Source organism: Atheta coriaria, unplaced genomic scaffold (assembly GCF_025399875.1).
Source record: "Atheta coriaria isolate IRGN ID8LTWV9N9 unplaced genomic scaffold, Caltech_Dcor_3.1 hic_scaffold_4_pilon, whole genome shotgun sequence".
Classification (NCBI taxonomy): domain Eukaryota; kingdom Metazoa; phylum Arthropoda; class Insecta; order Coleoptera; family Staphylinidae; genus Dalotia; species Dalotia coriaria.
The window spans coordinates 5,675,953-5,696,337 of NW_027045446.1; the positions used below are offsets into that span (position 1 = coordinate 5,675,953).

General features: G+C 34.7%; 3 protein-coding genes across 3 annotated transcripts; 2 read left to right on the forward strand and 1 right to left on the reverse strand.

Annotated features, from left to right (window-relative positions):
- Window positions 1–912: 912 nt before the first annotated feature.
- Window positions 913–4,836, reverse strand: eff (ubiquitin-conjugating enzyme E2 eff). Its single transcript, XM_065300439.1, has 5 exons — window positions 4,375–4,836; window positions 3,849–3,912; window positions 3,735–3,766; window positions 3,163–3,346; window positions 913–2,419 (listed from the first exon to the last, which is right to left on the reverse strand). Exons 1-5 carry the CDS (start codon window positions 4,396–4,398, stop codon window positions 2,280–2,282), a joined length of 444 nt encoding a protein of 147 aa, XP_065156511.1. The 5' UTR covers window positions 4,399–4,836; the 3' UTR covers window positions 913–2,279.
- A 1,577-nt stretch (window positions 4,837–6,413) lies between these two features.
- LOC135790838 (ionotropic receptor 75a-like) lies at window positions 6,414–8,156 on the forward strand. Its single transcript, XM_065301120.1, has 6 exons — window positions 6,414–6,587; window positions 6,652–6,827; window positions 6,881–7,389; window positions 7,455–7,624; window positions 7,674–7,787; window positions 7,850–8,156. Exons 1-6 carry the CDS (start codon window positions 6,448–6,450, stop codon window positions 8,154–8,156), a joined length of 1,416 nt encoding a protein of 471 aa, XP_065157192.1. The 5' UTR covers window positions 6,414–6,447.
- A 1,239-nt stretch (window positions 8,157–9,395) lies between these two features.
- LOC135791007 (progestin and adipoQ receptor family member 3) lies at window positions 9,396–20,084 on the forward strand. Its single transcript, XM_065301319.1, has 8 exons — window positions 9,396–9,600; window positions 12,007–12,062; window positions 12,117–12,244; window positions 18,372–18,595; window positions 18,655–18,811; window positions 18,914–19,066; window positions 19,127–19,315; window positions 19,379–20,084. Exons 3-8 carry the CDS (start codon window positions 12,125–12,127, stop codon window positions 19,616–19,618), a joined length of 1,083 nt encoding a protein of 360 aa, XP_065157391.1. The 5' UTR covers window positions 9,396–9,600; window positions 12,007–12,062; window positions 12,117–12,124; the 3' UTR covers window positions 19,619–20,084.
- Window positions 20,085–20,385: the final 301 nt, after the last annotated feature.

Genomic DNA, 20,385 nt, shown 5'->3' on the forward strand with positions numbered 1-20,385 from the left:
TTTTGGAAATGCAAACCAAACGTTTCTTCGCTCTTGATTTTGTAGCTGGAATTAAAACTTTACAAAATAATGAAAAATAAAACTAAATTGCATAGAACTAGAGAACAATGAATACAATTAGTTAAACTAAATGCTGAATTTACTTTCCTTACTTACCCAATAATTAAATTTTCAAAGTTGTCAAAATTCAAACCACTGCACATCCCCGCATTATCCAGAACAAAGTATTTTACCATTTTCAATTTTATTGTAAACTTTTTACATATTTTGTAGTATTAATTATTAAAATGTCAAAAAAAATAACCGAGTGAAGTAACAACACAACATATTTGATAAGCAGGAGAAAACCCTGCGGACAAAATTTGCAAAAATCGGTCCAAACCTTTAAGGCTATGTGTGAAAATCTGATAGCAAGTAGAATTGACTCAAAGCGCACTATACCACAAAGAGTATTTTTACGAGTTTTAAATTTTCCTAGTCGTACCTAAAATCAAAGCGCGTACTTGTTTTGATTTGATTTGAAAACTAGTTTTGGCGTGTTCATCAAACCCCGTTTTGAGTGAATTCGTTGCTCAACTGACCCACCAATAAAAACTAATCGAACTAATTAATCCCGTTGCGCACACACACTCACACATACACACACCGCTATTTGAGATCTGTGTTTATTGTTTGTCATTTGCAAATTATCCACAAACGGACGCATACTTCGCCGAATGTGTTTTTTAAAGTTCAACCGCTTGCAATTTGCGAATAATATAAATATACTAAGATGAATAATAAGTAATTATATACGTTCGTAAATTGTTTAAGATAAAATACACACATAATCAGTAGTTTGAGTTGAGAGAAGTAGAAATTCGGGTGGATGCGTTCGTCATTCGTCTCCTCGCCAGGTCGCCCGCTAGCAAATCGTTTTCGTAATAATTTTATTATAATACACCTAGTTGAACCACAAGACCTACACATTAGTAATTTATCTAACAATTATTAATATGAGTGTGTTTCACACACCTGGGACGCACGCACGCGCGAGTTTTTCATATAAGAACTTAATATCAGACATGGAAACGTAGATGGATGACTGGCTGCTTCACGCTTCGAATTACGTGTGCAAAGTAATGTGTTACATTTTATGAATTTTACATCTCGTGTTGAAACACTCAAGTTATTCAATTATACAGTTTCTGTAGTTTATTTTAAGTTGTTTTGTAAATACGAAATATTTATTATATATGCACCCCGAGAGCGTTACTTATTCTTTAATCATCGCCAAAGAAAGAAGTGTTTGCTCGGCTTACTTCGCTAGTGATTCGTGATTGTGGGATAGATGAGCCGACAGTGACCAGAGATGAAACCGTAACAAGCACATTTTTTCACATTTTTTGTTCATTTTTCAATTCAAATCAATCAGATATCAAAAAAGAAAAAACAAATTAAATGTAGCGATAGTCATCTAGTGTCTAAACAATTAATAAATAATAGTCAATCAAAGTGTTGTGTGATCGAAACAAAAAAAGAGAAGAAGAGCGACAAAACCTGTGTGTCTTTCTTATCCACTGTTGTTTGCATACTCGCATACCGCTGTTACCTTTGCTTGTTTTTATCCTAAAGTACATTTCTTTATATATATATTATCGTATCGTAAATCGTAATTTAATAATAATATGTATGTATCCCGAACGTCGGCCGCGCGCACAGGGCACTCGCTTTACTTAATGTTATCATATAAGTTTCTTGTATATATAAGCAAAATGTACAATCGGTTGACACTAATTGTAAGAAATGAAAAATAATTATGTTAAATGTCGGCCGTCGCGGTGGTCCAGCAGGCGCTCCCGACCGGCGCCCGGGCTACTGTACGTACTCGCGGACATCACCCCGAACGACACCATCGGCCCCCAGGTTTAAAAATCAAGACTGAAACGTGTGTGTGTGTTTGTGTGTATGTGTGGGTGGATGTTTTGTATTTCTGTGAACAGTTTTGCTTCCAATTGGTATCGGTAAATCGCAGTGTGGCTGCTGAATGGCATGCTGTTGCTGTGGGATGTGTTGTTCTTCTTGTCCCACCGAATGGCCAAATAGTGTTTCGAATCGATTATCGCTTTGCCACCAACTGCAGGTTTACGTTTTGTATTTTCTGTTTATGTATGTATATTTTGTTTTTGCTTTTTGTGTAATTTTTCTCTCATTCAATTAAATATTATTATTATAGGTTGTTTGTTGTTGTTGTTTTTTTTTTCATCTAACGTGAGAAGTGCGGGTCGGGGGCCGGGACATCACATAGCATACTTGCGAGTCCACTCGCGCGCCAGCTCATTGTACTTCTCCCGATCCGTTTTGTATATCCTAGCAATCTCAGGTACCAGCGGGTCATCTGGATTTGGGTCACATAAAAGTGAGCAGATTGATAACAGTACTGAAATCAAGAAAACAACACATCAGTTTTGAATGGTAGCAAAAATAGTACAATATTTTTAAGTTATCACATGACCTAGGATTAATTATTTAATCATTTGGCCGACAAAGAAAAACCAACTCAACACGCGAGCACTAATCCATATATCGATCGAATGAATAAACATTTTCCCCAAAGAAATGATTATTTCCACGTCCTTCAAGAGGACAATCAATTTACAAGATTATATTTCTGATAAATTATAATTTCTACTGATAAAACAACCAAAACTATATTTCATAATAGCTAAATATAGAAAAATAATATACGCCAACGTGAAATTGCGCAATTGCAAAATTTATTATCAACATTGATAAATATTTCAAACGTTTTGGCGCAAGTTTATCTGTGATGTACACACACAACCAAGCATTTGCTCTCGTCACGGTGTGAACGTCTCAATGAGACGATTCATTGTCCTCCCGCAACTTAGTAGCGGCTGCTGCTCCAACTGAAGACGCAAGAATTCACTGTTATTTGCTATTGTTCTCCACTAACATAACTGCACTAAACTCCACTCAACAATTTCTTATTGGACTATGATTGTAAATATTATATTACACGCATAGAGTTGAGATTTTCCGTGCGAAGTGTGAGAGAATGTGACAACTTATCCAAATTGTTATTGTTTCACGTATTAAACATATGACTACTCAAACTACTCATGACGAACAAATAGTTGTATTTCAATGAGCGACACGTACCTTTTGAGATTGTTAGCGCTGGCGACCACTGTGAACGTAATATATCAAGACAAATGCTTCCATTACTGTTAATGTTTGGATGATAGATCCTAGTGGTGAACGCGACTTTAGGCGGCTTGAATGGATAGTCTGTAGGAAAATGAATCGTTAAGAAGAAAACGCCACCTTGGTACGGACTGTCGGGCTGCAAAAACACATTATTATTGCACATATTGTCTATAAAAGCAGTAAAATCCAGTTAATTATTGCAATACTTATCCATATAACTTATTCCTCATAGAAAAACGAAACTTGCATATAATAAGTTAATTATAAAATTATACAGTTAAATTCAAACAGAGTGAAAGTTTTTGTTAACTACAAGCAATGCATATCAGAATTGCTACAATGCTTGGCATTAAACTGAGGTCTAAACAATTAAATGATTACCAAGCATTGGAACAGGCTGATTAGTCATCTATACATTACTTTTAGTTGTAATTTTAGGTCAATGGTTACCATATTGCAAAAATCTTGGATTTTACATAGCTGAGTAGGTATAAAACAATCTAGTGTAGTTGTAAATCACTTACTGGTCCCATAATTGTTGCTTGCCAATGAAATACTGCAACATAAATAGAATAAACAAATTAGAAACAGGAAACTGGATGTTTTGAAATGAGTTAAAATAGTAAACAGATACTTACAATCATCTCCAACTGGTCCTGCTGAACATTGTGCTGGAGGGTCTCTACCAAGGTCTTGTAATTCCTAAAAAATGAAACAAATTCTTGTTAGCTGGAATAGTGCAATGACTTGCATTGTTCAATGAATATAATATAGAGGTTATGCACAATGAATTAAGTTGGTTCTATATATTATTGAATAGTCTCATATTAGCTTTGGCGACCACGATGTGCACGAATGTACGAATTGTTTTGTTTCAAGTGTAATGATATCATGAGAAGTGAAATCACGATGTAGCCGCAGGCAGACACGTGTGCTTTGTGTGGCAAAGGGAAATCACAGAATTCCCGTTCACGTCGACCCCTGGTGCCTCATGTAGCCCGGGCAGATGGAAGTTTCGAGATGATCGGCATAAATGTGTCGATTTGCACAGGGGGGCCAGGCGTCCGCGATGACACACGCGCGCCCAGGCGGCGACGGCGAGGCGCGGGCACACGCGCTGCTTTGCGCCTTCAACGCCAGCAGATGAGATCCTTGTACACATACCTTATTGATTCGTTTTAAAGCCATTTGATGTGGTGTGGTATTAAATAAATACTGGTTCGTTCCACCAGGCAACGGGCTCGCAAACCAAGGACCTTCGATAGCCGATTGCAAAGATGGCCACCGTCAAAACTCGCAGCACGACGTAACTCAAATCAGCGCACCACGACGAGCAGAGCCGAGCAGCGGCGCACGCACACAGCGCCGACGTACGTTCTGGCTGCGCAAGCCGACGGAGCCGACGGGACCGCAACGGGACGTTGAGGGGCCTGGTTTGTTTGACGACCGCTTCACAGGGCGCTGAACTGGCTGAATCACCGGAGTTAGGTTGCACTCGTTGGTTAGCAGACGTTGGCAAGTTGGGATCGTCGGGATGGCGGCCTGGATGGAACGCGCGCGGCGATTTTGTTGCAAATTTGGAGATATCCTAGAAAACGATGACTGATCACTTCCGTGACTAGACACGCATTGCAGACCGCTGTAATGACATCTTTTGACAGCGTAAAATGGCGCTCGTAGCGTAAGATATATATTAGTGATACTATATGTTCCGAGATGGCGCAGTTTTGTTCAAAACTTTTGAGTTTTCGGTTTACTACATTTTTAAAAACTTCATATTGATGTAAATGCAGTTAATATGAACTACTAGCTGACCCGGCAAACTTTGTTCCGCCTCGCTTTGCTCTTGTGATTGAGAAGCACGAAGTCGAGTCATATTCGCAATCCTTCGAATCCTAGTTGCATTACGGTTTTGTCGGATAAGATACGAAGCATCGCACAAAGATGAGACGGAGAAAACTTGTTTAGTACCTATCTTCCAAAGAAGTTTTCACTTCAAAAAGTATTAAAAAAAGTATCCTCCACTTACTAACCGGGCAACTTCAACCAACACGTACAAACCCACGCACGTCTATGCTTAGGGGGAAGCTACGAATCGCACAAAGAGGAGAGGGAGATAATAGAAAACATTATATTTGTGTGCTCTTTTTCTCCCGTAGGCTAAACCATATAAGCGAATATGTTTGTTTCCTTTTAGTGTCGTTTAGTGTTCTCCAAAGAAGTTTTCACTTCAAAATGTATCCTTGTAACCTTCTCCAAACAAAAACATCAACCGGTCAACTTCAACCCACACGTACACACATACACACGTCTATGCTTAGGGGGAAGCTACGCATCGCCCAAAGAGGAGACGGAGATAATAGAAAACTATGTCTTTGCGTTCTCTTATTCTCCCTCAAGATAATCCATATACGCAAATATGTTTGTCTCTTTTTAGTGACCTTCTCCTGGCCCCCTGGCCCTAAGCTACCTCTCCACCAATTTTTAGCTAAATTGGATTAGCCGTTCTTTAGTTATAAGCATGGTAACTAACACGACTATCTTTTATATATACTCTAGATAAAATTGCTTTTAATGACACAGTAAACAGGTTTTGAATGCTTTGATTTTAGTAATAACCCCTAAATTACACGTTATTATTTATGTGGGCATCGGTTATAAAATGGGTTTCACTGATTCAGTAATTCACTTTGACTTCAATTCCCGTCAACAATGCGTATCATTCAAGTACTCAGTTTAATTCAGCTATTATTCCCTTTATTAAGAGCTTTTGGAAGTTTTGATTTAATTTCCAAAACTTTATTAAACAATAATCTTCATGTTCATATGGAATATTATACTTGTGGATCAACTCAGGAAGCTGCATCAATATACACCAAACTTTCAACATACTTTTTTGTTAATATACATCGTATTAATGAAAATGAAACAAATTTTACAAATTTATTTGGTTCGGACTACGATATTGAACATAACAAGTTTTATATACTTGATGTGGAATGTAAAATAACTCCACGCATTCTTCAATCCGCAAGCAGAAAGAAAATGTTTTTACCTCCTTTTAATTGGATTCTTTTGAATTTTAACCAGGATTTATATAATGTTTTACAAACAGTAAATTTTTGGACAGATAGCAACGTTATTGCAATTTCCTCAAACTTATTACATCCGGAGTATATGATGGAAAGTAAGATTATAAAAATATACAAAGTTATATCAGAAAACTCAACTTTAATCATGGAAGATATCAATAAAAAAGATACAATTTCATTATTGCAAAGAGATTCTATTAAAAGGATAAATACAAAAGGAAGTTTATTATCAATGGCTGTTGTAGTAACGAGTAATAAAACTTACGGGTACTTAGGAGATCGAAGGTAGGTATAATATATTATAAATCGTTTTAATATTTGACGCATATTAATAATTATAAATTTTAAGAGAAAAACACATTGATATGTACACTAAAGTCTCTTACATACTATTTGATCATATGAAGGACTTTATAAATGCTTCAGCACGCATTTTTTACGAAAAAGAATGGGGCTACCGTAATCCAGATGGAACTTATGGTGGTATGGTGGGGCGTATTGTTTCTGGAGATGCTGACATGGGAGGTACAAAATGATTTCTTTAAGTCTACATAATCTGATTTACTTTATCTTCAAAGGGACTGCAGTTTTTATGAACAAAGAACGTATCCACATCAGCAGATTTATTGCGCGCTTAAATCTCAATGTAATAAAATTCGTTTTCAAGCAACCGAAACTTTCGGACATTACCAATCTTTTTCTTTTGCCATTTACACCAGAAGTTTGGTTTGCCCTTATTGCATTGATGATACTATTAATGTTATCTTTTTACATTTCATGGAAATGGTTTAAAATTAAATCAAAGATAAATTCAATTAAGACCAATCAAAACCACGAAATTTTGGATTCCTTTGATGTTGTAATAGCTGCAATATGCCAACAGGCATCCAGCGTGATCCCGCAGGACATTATCGGCACAATAATTAAGTTTGTGACTTATTTATCTTATTTCATATTATTTGTCTGCTATAGCGCAAATATTGTTAGTCTATTGCAATCGCCATCGCATAAAATTAAAACTTTAGAAGATATGTATAAGAGTTCGTTTGAATTTTCAAAAGTTTTCTATATGCAACCATATTACGAGGTAGCAAAAATAAGATTCTAACATTTACTACTGTTAATTATTAATTCACTTAATTTTTTATTTAGTCATTTGCTCCAAGATATCCTAAACTTCAACAAGCAATTTACTACGAGCGAGGAATGAGAAATAAAACATTTGTTAGTTTTTATGATGCAGTCGTGGCCATCAGAGATACACAAATGGCGTTTATCACTGATAAATATCAATTATATACAATTATTGGTACGAATATCTAGCATCATTTGTATTGGGTGTTTACACTACTTTTATTTTTTAAGATGAAGTTTTACTGATGCTGAAAAATGCTCTTTGGATGAAATGAAATTTATTCCTGAATCTGAGGATTTATACAATCCCGCATTTAAAGAATCACCATATTTGGAACTAATGAAAATATCGTAATTATTAAAAAAATATTTTTAATCAAACTCCCTCTTTAATTTACTTGTTATTTGTTTAGCTTTCTATTGTTTCAAGAAAATGGCCTAAAAGAACGAGTTCTTTTGATGTACATCACGAAAAAACCTCAATGTCATTCTCAGGGACCATTCGAAAGTGCCGAATTCAAAGCGTGTTTACCACTCATAAAAGGATTTCTCTTTGGCATTTGTTTGTCAATCGTTTTTCTCATTATAGAAATTGTGAGCTCAATATTTAAGCAAATACGTAAACGAAATACGCCAAATATCTTGATTATTAATGAAGAATTAATGATAAATGAAAATAATATAATATTGATGGATCTAATTGAGCCATTTTGTAATTAAATTATTAGATTGCACACATAGGTATTTATAAAGTAAGTAGTCAAATTAAACAAATATAAATAATTGATTTAAAATGCTACTTTATGTGAATGTTTGTCCTTGATTGCCATTAATACGACATCGCTTAAGTTCAACAGTGTCCCACATGAGTTTATTGACATTTTTTTGCAGTTTCCGTCTTGATCACTTCCCATCTCGAGTATTTTTTTATTTAAATTAAATTGCATATTGATTTTTGTATGCTTAGACAGTTCCGGCCGGTAGAATATCTAACCTACGAGTAGATTATAACAAGATGTAAATTTATTCGAAACATTTTACAACACATCAATAATTACAATTTAACACTACACTTTTTGCTTACGGCTTGACAAGGTCAAAGTTTTTGTAGCGGTATAGCTAAAACCAGACATTCAAACAAAAACTAACATTCTTATGCTTATTTTGTAGCATAAGCATTTGCTACAAATCGGTAGAAAATTGCAAGTAAACAACTTTCACACCAAAAAAGTAGCAATTGGAACAGATATCTCAATGTCCATATCAAATTTGTTCACATAAGAAATTCATAAATAAACAAAACACAAAAAATAATAGTTTCTTAGACAAAAAAGTCACAATCACGACTATTGTTTCATCAAAAATACATCAAAGCCTAAAATTGATTCGGAGACTAACATAAAATTAAAATTAAAGCTGTGTCTACCGTTGGACGTTTGGCGTTCCCATTCGTGGTTGATTTACTCATTAAATTGTAATCGGCCGAACATCGTCGGCGAATAGGTTGGTATCAGTATTGAGGACGATGAATACTGTCATCAATAATAATGAAACAGCTGATTGATTGGTAATCATGTGACGGCTTACAAATTTTGGGAAATTATAAATTCAAATTTGCCATTGTCTATGAAGTGCAAAAATATTGCCTAGAAGGTTAAATTTTTGAAATACATATGAATGATAGGCAAATGATAATTTTTATCAATTTTGTATTAATTGTTCTTTAAGTTAAATGGAAAATTAAGCTAAAAAAGTTTTCAAAATGTATTCAGAAATATTTCCAGAGAAATGCATTTATTTTTAGTAAGATATTAAAGTATGCGCACGTTAAAAACAAATGAATGCCTATACGACTAGTTGAACAGTGTGTATCTACGTACACCTTCCTTCCACCTTCCGAGTTTCCGACGTCGTCATCGTCGGCGTGTAGCTTGACTTTTCGACGCTCGCACACCAGTGTTCAGGTGTTGACCCGCACCGAGCGGTCGACGTCCAAACGCGTTCATGCGCGCTTTTTGTTTGTGCTAATTCTTATTAAATCTATGCAAACACCACAAAGTTTAAAACGATAAGATTTCAAAGAAGAGTAAAACCGCGAATCATTCAATATTTACGCGAAATACTAGTGTCATTGGACTATTATAGTGTCAAGGAAACTAGAAAAGTAAGTTCTACAATAGCATAATGATGTAGTGTATTAGTGTCTTCATTTTTATAAACACAAAGATATAAGAAGACATAAAGTTTTCTTTCATAAAATTTATGGTAAATTTTTGAGACTTTTTCTGCATTGATATTATATATAGTGATTGTACTGATCGGATGTTGATCGCTGTTGCAGCAGCGCAGTAGAAAGTTACCAAAGTTTGTTCTTGTGTCGAGTCTCTCCGCGTTCGCTCTTTTACGTGCATTCGCATTTACGTAATTGCATCGCGATTGCGACTTGCAAACGACGACGATGACTCGTGCATGCAGCCGTACTGCATTTGCTTCGCACACATGTTCGCAACGTTGCAAAGAAAATTACAACAAAAATACTGTAAATGCTTGCTAAATTGAGAAATAATGACGAACGCATTATTCTGATTTTTCTAGGCAGTTAACAAATATGAAAATTTTCTATTGCTTGATATAAACAATATGTTATGAATGAATAAGTAACTAAAAATGTAAATATATTAATATATAGTTAGAAATCTTTGATTAAGTTCAGTTAAAAACATTTGACATTGGTATGGTGATGAATAATTCAAATAAGTATATCTTTTATTTATCGAAGCCACAAAATATTCTAGTGATAAGATATTGTTTGAAAAACCATGCAAAATTGAAAAATTATTGTTGATTTTTTAAATTCTTTAAAATATTTATAAACATCGTAAAATCCGCAATTGTTTATGAATTTATCTTTATATATTTTTAAATATCTTTTCCACGGGTTTAATTAAACTGTTTACACTATTCCTGGCTAGACCTAATTAAGTTAATGTTTATTATTTTATTTGTTGTGATGTTTCATAAAGAACTTGTGGAATTACATTTCTACTCATAGGTGCCTTAATTATTATATAATTATTTTAAGCTAGGTTTATTTGAAATTGAAACAAATATTACAAAACAGAAATCAAGTTTATTCGTGTAACTATTTCATTACGATTAACTTGGGTATTTTAATTTTATAATGTAGTGATAAATTAGCACAAAATTTAAATTTTAGGACATTTCCTTACATTGTACGTAGTATTGAATCAATGAAAACAAAGAACAATGAATTTTTTAAAGTCTAATTTAAAAGTATTATCTATATACTTTTCATATTACAAAATTAATACGAGTAATACCCTCACCGGATGAATTTGATGCTTACTTCATGAATAAATTGTTAACAATAATTGCGTTATAATTATTCAAGCTATAAAATAATATCAACAATAAAATATGATATAAACTGCGTTCAGCTACGGCACATCATAATATTCTTCGTCCATGTCTTTGCTATAATGATTCCGTTGAATGCTACTGTGACACTACCATATCTAATATGAGATTAGCATATTTTAAATAAATTGATGGTTACATTGGATACGATTGGATCAATCTAATGGGTGCATAATACATTTAAATCATTACCACAACATGAAACATGCATAGAAGCACATTACATGATTAGTTTAATGACGACAGACGTTTTTATTGTTTGATTAGTTTCTTAATTTATCCAATTCACGTGCAAACAACAAGTTGTATGATTGGATAATGCCAATAATAATAAATTTAAAGCATGAAAACAGAGTTTATAGGTTAGCGTGACTGATTACAGAGAGTTTTGTTCATATTTTTATATTACTTACAAAAACAATAATTAGAATTAATATCAAAGAGTTTGCTCCACGCAAAAGTTGTTATTTTAAACAAAATTACTTTAGATAGAAAAGTTTATAGTTTCAAATACAAAACTTACTGATCTATTGGCATATAAAATAATGTCTAATAATTATTATCTCTGAAATAGTAGTATATCCGGCGTAAAATATTTATTTGAGCATTTCTTTGTGCAAATTGTCACCTCACTAGTGAGAATGCATTTAAAGCAAAATATTTCATCACCCGGTTTACTAAATTTTGTGAATGTATAGAATATACGATGGTAAATTACATTTACGAACGCAATAACTAAAGCAATGCATTCGCAACAGTGCCAATGAGCAAAAGAAAAGTTATATAATCCGATGTGCAATAATTTGAACTGAAATATCATGCAGTTGTGAAGTAGTAAAAGACAATTTCTACACAACTTCAAAAGTCACATTTGAGTGTTTAAAATACCGAATTTTCTAGTACAATTTCCCAATGTTATTTCTCAATTCAATTATCTTTTTGCATAGCTTGCATCTTGAACGGAGAAAGTGCACAATTTTTAAACAATGAATAAATGAATAAATCACTTGTTCGGATGCAAATCTCTCTGATTGAATCTTGTATTCACTGTCGAGGCAATTAAGCTTCAATTAATCAGAACTAAACCGATTTATCTCAAACTAATTAAACTAAACTCATCATTTACTTGCAGAGTGTGCGGATCATCAACACTTACCACGGCAGAATTATTCATTCATTGAGATCAAAGTAATTAATCTAGAATCAATTGATTAATTGGATTTCAAAATTTTTATACTCCAGCGGTGACGATGACAGTGGCACTGCATCCAGATGTGCCGAAGACTGAAGTCGAAGAAGTGGAGGTGGAGGATGGCGCACGGAACTACAGCCGGAACGACACTTGTTACCTGTCTAAAAGCAGCGCTAAGGTGAGCTGTAGCATTGACTTTCTCTTCGGCGTAATGATAAACTTGCGCAAATCAAGCTTGCTAACTTACACAAGAAAAATGCATACAAAGAAACTTTAATTTCATCGTGTATCTTGTCATCACAGCTCAAATTGGTTAAAGAAACTCAAATAAGACTTGAATTCAACGCACATGAGCGCAAAAGGCCGTTAATAGGAAAAAGTGTCAAGTCATTAAAGTTTTTCTGTAATTATTTTAACAACAGTATTAACGTTTGGTTAATTATTACAAAGCAAAGAAAGTTGGGTTTCCACTGAGATTGAAAATGAAACTGAAATTAGTTTGTGGTGTTTTTATTATTTTTAGATGTTTTTAGAATAAACACTTGTTAAAAAAATTAATTAGTTGCGAGCGCCACATGCCTAAGAATAAATATTTAAAAACATAGCATAAAATACGTAAATAAATGTGGTTTTCACGCAAATATTGCTTAATTTATCACACCGGATATTCAAGAAATTAGAAAATTATTTGTTTAGTATCGGATATCATTAACTTTGATCATTTTTGTTTAGTTTTCAATTATGTGAATTATTTTATTTCCTTTCATATAATCATGGTGCTTATTTTAACGCATAATTTGCAATTTTATGACTTTAATTAATGTAATCCAATGCATCCCAATGATTTTATAGCTTTATCACTTTCATAAACGTCAGTTTCATTCATTTTCTTGAATTGCCTGTAAATATATAATTATTACTCTTGTTTTTTTTTTAATTTTACACATCCGCAAATAAATTATAAAGACATTGAAAAAATAAAATCAAGGTGCACACAGTTAATGAAATCCACTTTTTTTAATTATTTTACAATGCACATGAATCAAGTTGAAATCGTTTCATGTCATTAAGTTTCATTCGGTTTGCAATTGAAATGAAACCAACGTAAAATTCAAGTAAAGTGATTACAAATAGTAATTTCAATGATTGAAAATACGATCGTGCAAAATCGGTTTGCGGTTGATAAGTATACTCGTACGTGTGTGTCTGTTGTGATTAACGCATGGAAAGCAACTTTCTTCTCCGTTCCTGAGTAATGCTTAGTAATTTGCTGCCAACTTCCACGATCATGCTAACCATCGAATGCTAATACTTACATTTATGCAGTGTAACAGGTTTCGTTTTGTTTCTTTTTTAAATCATTTACGTCTTAGTCGATGCGAATGTGGATATGCCAACAAAAAGTTGACGTTGGACGTTGACCAGTCAATAAACTGCATCGCAACTAGATACATTGTATGCATTTTCTTTCTTCATTCATTACATTTATGCCAATGTTCGCAGTTGTAGACACCCAACGTTGTAGTTGAATACTTTCGATGTCCGGGAGTTGACGACAGAAGAGTTGCCATTTCTCTGTATTTTCTTCATTTAGGTTTTCATCCCAGTCAATCTTGTCACTCCAAAGTTTTAGAATTTGTAGTTTGATTATAATGATAACCGGTGACAGCCATCCGAGAGGATCGAAGATTTTAGAAATGTCTGATAGGATGCTCCGTTTTGTTATCTTGGTGGAAACATTCCTATTTATACGGACCATAATTGTATCTTCTTGTGGGTCCCAGGTGGTCCCTAACGTTTTCTTCGTTTCACTTGAACCCACGTCGTACGTGGATTGGTCAATCAGTTCTTTGGGTAGATTTTCAATTAATCCCGGAAGTTTACTAGACCATTTTCGAAGAGTGAATCCATCCTTTTTCATCACTTCGAGAAAATCCAATTGGAGTTTCTTGGCCGTCTTTAAGTCTTCTGCTCCTGAGAGCACGTCGTCGACGTAGAAGTCCTTTTTGATGATATCTATGACTGTACAGACAATTGTATGTTTTCTCCATCGAAGCAATAGATCCGCAATGTCATTCTGGAGCTGCGGACCAACATACATGCATTCATTCAAGCTAAGCTTCGACGATGTTTGGCATGATGCATCGAAGACCACTCGTAATTTGGTGGTGCTACTTTCTTCTTTTATCACTGCGTGATGAGGTATATAATAACCGTTTAATTGAGATTCTCTCTTATGTACCTTTCTCATATGGTGCAGCTCTAGATACTCTCGCATGAACGTGTGGTAATCTTCTCTTAATTTTGCATTGCACCACATCTTCTTTTCCAATTGGAGGAATCTTGCCAGTGCACGTGATCGTGACTCTCCAAGTTTTGGTGGAAATTCTTTGAACGGCAAGCACACGGTATATCTTCCGTCCTTGCTTCTAGTTGTACTTTCTTTGTACCATACTTCACAGTTCTCTGCTTCTGCCGTGAGTTGAATACTGCATTCAACTTCTTCCAATTCCCAGAACCGTGTTAGGTCTGGTTGGGGGCCGCTGACAGTGCATACTTGTGCTGAGATTTGTGGGGATTTGTGCCATCCCAGCTCTGAATTTTGTGCCATATATCCACTAGGTTTTTCTAAGCCATCCAATAGAATGTCGATATTGCCCGGCCGGTAGAAGTATGGATCGGCTAGTGGGCGATTTTCCCACAGTTTAAACGTGTTGAAGTCTAGTGACTCCAATAGTAGGGTGTCGGTGACCATAGATTTGGAAATCTTGGGCTCCTCGTCGGGTATTCCGAACACCTCTGCTCTCGCTGATTGATTTCGAATCCCGATTTGCTGTACTGCATTTTCGGTAATCAGTGAGAGTTCTGAACTTGGCTCCGATGGGAGAGTGTCGGTGACCGTGGATTTGGATATCTTGGGCTCCTCGTCGGCAATTCCGAACACTTCTGCTCTGGCTGATGATGCTGTTGGTGCACTGTTTACTGCTGGTGTATGCAACCATGCTAGAAAGAAGGTGATTCTTCTTCGACTTGTCTCGAAGTGATCATTGTCAGCTTGATTTGGATCTACTTCGCCGTAGATTCGGTATTGGAGCTCCCGTGCTAATGACCATTCCCGGGATATTCCGTCTATCCAGAATTGGACGTTAAATGATTCGGACTTTTTCGCCTTGTCAGCTTCGCACATAGCAATCTCTTCCTCGGTATATTTGAGGTGAATGTTCCTTTGTCTTACGAGTGGATGCTGTGCGATTGTTGCTGAGTGAATGGGGTCTACCGTGGACTTGTCCAATGCGGTTTTCGCCTCCATATGTTTATTGGTCATTTGGCCAACATTGTTTGATTTGAAGTAGTTATGGTCCGGAATGTTGAATGAAACTAGTGAATCATCGTTATTCCTCGTTTCTGGCCATAATTCTTTTAATTTGGCTTGTACAGCCATTATTTCTGCTCGCGTTTTTGCGGCTGTAGCCTCAGATGTAATTAATTTAATCTGTTCTTGCCTTTTGGCAAAAGAATTTGCGGCTTCCATGATAGTCAGTGCTTCTTTGGAAGTGCGCTTGGAAGTTGCAGTCTTCTGTCTTTGTAATGCTGCCCAGATGCAATTGCGATTCTTTTCCCAATCAAGAACTTGCTACTCGATCCACAAGTCTTAACTGGACGGATTCGCGAGGTACCACGGGTCGTAAATCCGGGTGCCTATATTGCTTTCTGGTGGAGCTTATATAAATGAAACAACCAAAATCAAACCTTAGTTTCCTGATTTCGTCGGATCCGGTTCGAAGGACCAATGTGAAGCCAGCGTGCGCTCTGAAGATGGCGCCGGGTTCAAAGTTGAGAGCAGAAGGACTGATGTGTGGATTTTACGCTGGTTGTAAGGCAGCGGAGAGTCTTAGAGGTGCTCGGAGAAGTGAGGCGATCTTCACTCGATGCTTGCTCGATAACTACTACTTTATTCATCCAAAAATGTCTAAGTGCAAAACTTTGCGTACATACTTGCCCAAGGGCAGTGACCCTTCGTAATTTGTAATCTTAAGATAGCTTAATTACTATACAGCGATATATATATAATTGTTAGCACAAGGGTCAGTGTGTGACGTGATGGACCCTTGCTCATCTGCGAATGTGTTTACTATCTACTGTATCTACGTAACTACTGTACTTTCTAAACATTAAGTGTGTTGATATACATATTACGATGTTAGTCTTGTGATTGCACTATGGTATAACTTAATTGTATTTATTGTCTAAGTTCCCGGCGACGCACTATCGGCACTAAATAATCACACAACACCGAATTCGTGAGAAGTTGGAAACTTCCGCCGCTTTTCTGTTTGCGGTGCAAACAGCATGGAAAGCAACTTTCTTCTCCGTTCCTGAGTAATGCTTAGTAATTTGCTGCCAACTTCCAAGATGTAATATTAGCATAAAAGTAGGTCGCAGTCTAAACTTTTCTTTGAGCTTAATGAATGGGATGAGTATAGAATGTATATGAAAAATTGAGAACGCGTTGCAAATAATTTACTATCTATATAATAGAAATTCGAAGAAAGAGAAATTGATTTGCAGGTTGTAATTTTTTAGTTATAATTATTTAGAAAATTGCTAAATTATCCTTTTATTTTATATTTTTATCTGTGTCGAAGTCAGCGATAGACATTCTATTGACACTCAATCTCTAAGAAAGACTCCTACTATTGTTCAAGTAGCTCTGAACGCTTTTGGTGTCAATATAATTATATTTTGACACGCAATGCAGTATTTGCAAAAAAAGTAGAAAACGTATTAGAAGTTAGAAGTTAATTTAAAAATTTCTTTCATTACAAACAAATGTTAATGGGTATTGGTTAAAATTTGTGGAATCTATCAACTTTTAATTAACGATTTTCACATTATAAGATGCAAAGTTTACGCTTTCATTATTAACACGCCTAAATTTTCTTTTCGTTGGGGAAATCTAAGTGAAAATGTTTGGTGTTTAATGTTTGTTTGTTTCGTTTATAAAATTACTTTATCCGGAGAAAATTGAAGATCTAACCTTTACAAAATTTACGAAAACATCAAACACATAATTATATTTTAGCATGCAGTAAATTATAAAGAATTTATCCATAAACTTATCAAATTTAGAAGAATTATCAGTTGTAATATGTGTGCTTAAATTGATTCAAAGAATTTTAGCGTCAACCAAACAAAAATGGCATAAACTATCTTTACTTTCCATTTTATTCGCAGATGTGATTATGTTCAATGAAATCACGGCCTTTGAATGCTATGTTTGCACATTTTATGCAAGAATTTTCGTCATCGTTAACCATGGTATAGTTTCGATGTTTTCGGGCGTGAAGCAGTAAATATTGCGCTGATTGCATTGCAATGTCTACGCTTCATATATACTCGTATCGTAATGAGTTTGGCAACTATATATTTCCCAAGCGTTCCTATGCTTATTGCCACAATTACCAATTACGTGTTAACATCATTCTTATTCACACCACGCCGCGTTTGATATATATTTCATTGTCAAGGTCTCGCTTTCTCAAAGCCAAACATATTTATGTAACTGACCAATATAGTATTACTTTGAACACAAACAAATACGTAACTGAACAAAACCTAAATTCAATAACGAAGACGTGAAAAGTTAAATATATTCCGTGAAGATTTTAAGCAACAAACACATGTTACACAATTAAACAACTTGTAACTTGTACGTCTAATAAAATTTGGTCAGACGGTGAATAAAAGTGTTATTGTTACGTGGTTGACACGCACTAAATACTTTTAAATAAATAATGATTATGTACGTCCAGATTGAAGAAGTGTTTGTTGAGTTTAAATAAATAATAAGTATCTTGGCGCCTTGAAAAAAAAACTTCGAATAGACATAAAACTTTCACTCAGTGTCACTTAAAATATAAATGTTAAATAATTATATACCTAATTATATACTATGTTAAATCTATTTGCATTTAGATAAATTATGCGGAAAAAGTATTTATCTTTTAAGTTACTTCTTTGAGAAAACATGCTAAGAGTCTGTTTATCGATTACCTGACAAAGAAAAACGGGCTGTCAGTCACGTACGACTCAAAACGCGTCGCGCCGGACGGTTTCCTACCAGGCGAGCAGGAAATCAGCAGGGAGGCGTGCGCGATTCTAGTTTTCCACCGAAGTTTCCCGCGCATTTCCACGCTGTGTGTTAGGTACTCGCAAGGCAACCAAACCTCGTAGCATTACGTTTTGAGTCATACTCATTGACTTCAAATTATTTACACTAAATTAATCGTTTTTTAATGTTTTAGTTGTCAAACATCAAAGAACTTTTCGAAGAATTAAACAAGGAGCTAGACAAATCATCAGGAGAGCAAATCACCGATGTTAATCAAAACCAGAGCGATGAGCAGCTGGAAGAAGACAAACTTCGTCGCCTCCTCAACTTCAATGAAGCACCATCATATTTAGCTCATAATCGATTTATATTATCTGGTTACCGTGGATTATTAACAACAAAATTATGCTTAGAAAGGTACAATAATAATTAATATATTATAAATAATTAAAGTTAAATAAAATATTTTATTACAGTGTTTTTTGGTGGACAAACGAAACGATAAACATATGGTCGCACATCTTTGGCTTCTTCCTTTTTAGCGTACTCACAGTTTACGATATTTTTGCATTAGACGTAGACGCGACAAACACCGATAAAGTAATCATTGCTCAAGTGCTAATTTGCTTCATGGTGAGTTCACGCGTGAAAATTATTAAAATTATTCAGTTATTCAAACGTAAACGATAGCTAATTTAATATTGCTCCTTATTGATGAATAATTAATGATTACAGGTCTGTATGTTGCTGTCGGCGTGCTATCACACATTCTCCTGTCGATCGGAATCAGATTTTCACTGCTTCCTCAGCTTTGATTTATTTGGGATTGCTTTAAGTTTATTTGCAATATATATTTCCGGTATTTATTTCGCTTTCTGGTGTCATCCGGTGAGTAATTAAATAAATATTTATTTTGACAAATTAATAATTAATTTGATTGATTTTTAGGGTTTAAGACACTTTTACATCTCAACAGTGTCATTAATATTTGTAATTGCAATGGCAATGCAATTACCGCGATTTAAAGTTGATTCTCACGTCAAAATGTTAGTGTTTGTCGCGTGGGCGGCTTACGGAGTTGTTCCGACCATTCATTGGACCATCGAAATGGGTGGATTGAGACATCCAGTCGTTTCTGTAAGTTGTTTTAATATTTAGTAGATTAAATTACCTTAATTAATATAATTGATATATTTTTAGTTGTTGCTACCCAGAGTACTTGGGATGTACGTAATAAGCGGTACTGCATTCTTTATATATTTAACTAAAATTCCTGAGCGTTTCGCCGCTGGAAAATTCGATTTTCTCGGCCATTCACACCAATGGTGGCATGTTATCATCGTGGCAGCGTTGTACTACTGGCATTGCTCAGGCATGGTATACGTCAATTATCGCATTAATCATACATGCTCCGACAGCATGCGTATAGACTTTTACTAACATTTTCATTAGCAGAATCATTTACTATAACCCATCTATTTGATACAGAATTATTTAATTTGACTACTTTCTGGCCATTTTCCATGTTTCTAGTAGATGATAGCACTTTATTAGTCGTTCTAGATCTTAAATTATTTGGTCTTTTATTTGAAAAGACTAAAGTAGTTGAAATTTGCTCATCATTGAAATATTTGTAGTTGCTAATAATTGATTAACAAACGACAAAATTGATTACTTCGAAATATCGGAGTCTACCTGCAAAATGGCCAGAAAGAAGAATACTGCGGTAAAAAACTTCGTACAATATTTATGTATAGTTGTATAGGGTATATGTTACAACGATGGCTCTGGTAAATATATCTGTGATATTCTGAGCCCGGTAATCTGTTATATAGCGTTTCATTATTGTAATTATGGAGAATTATTGCAAACATGTAAATTAATAAATTGTGTTTTTGTTACTATTGTTATTGTCTTTCAATGATTTAATTAACAAATACTAGATACATCTAAAAAAAAAGAAATAAAATTAATAATTTAATACTACCTTGCCATTTTTTGGGAACTTGTTGCGATTAGGTTTTTTCAGTTTTTCAATAAAACATTCACGTTTGCAATTTTGATTGTTTACCTAAGAAAAGATGGAAACATAAATAATAAAGTATACTGTACTTGTATAGGAACCCACTAGGTTTAATATTTTCAGCTATCTGCACTTATGTAATAAATGGAAAATGGTTAATAACTCGAAAACTAATAATAAAACT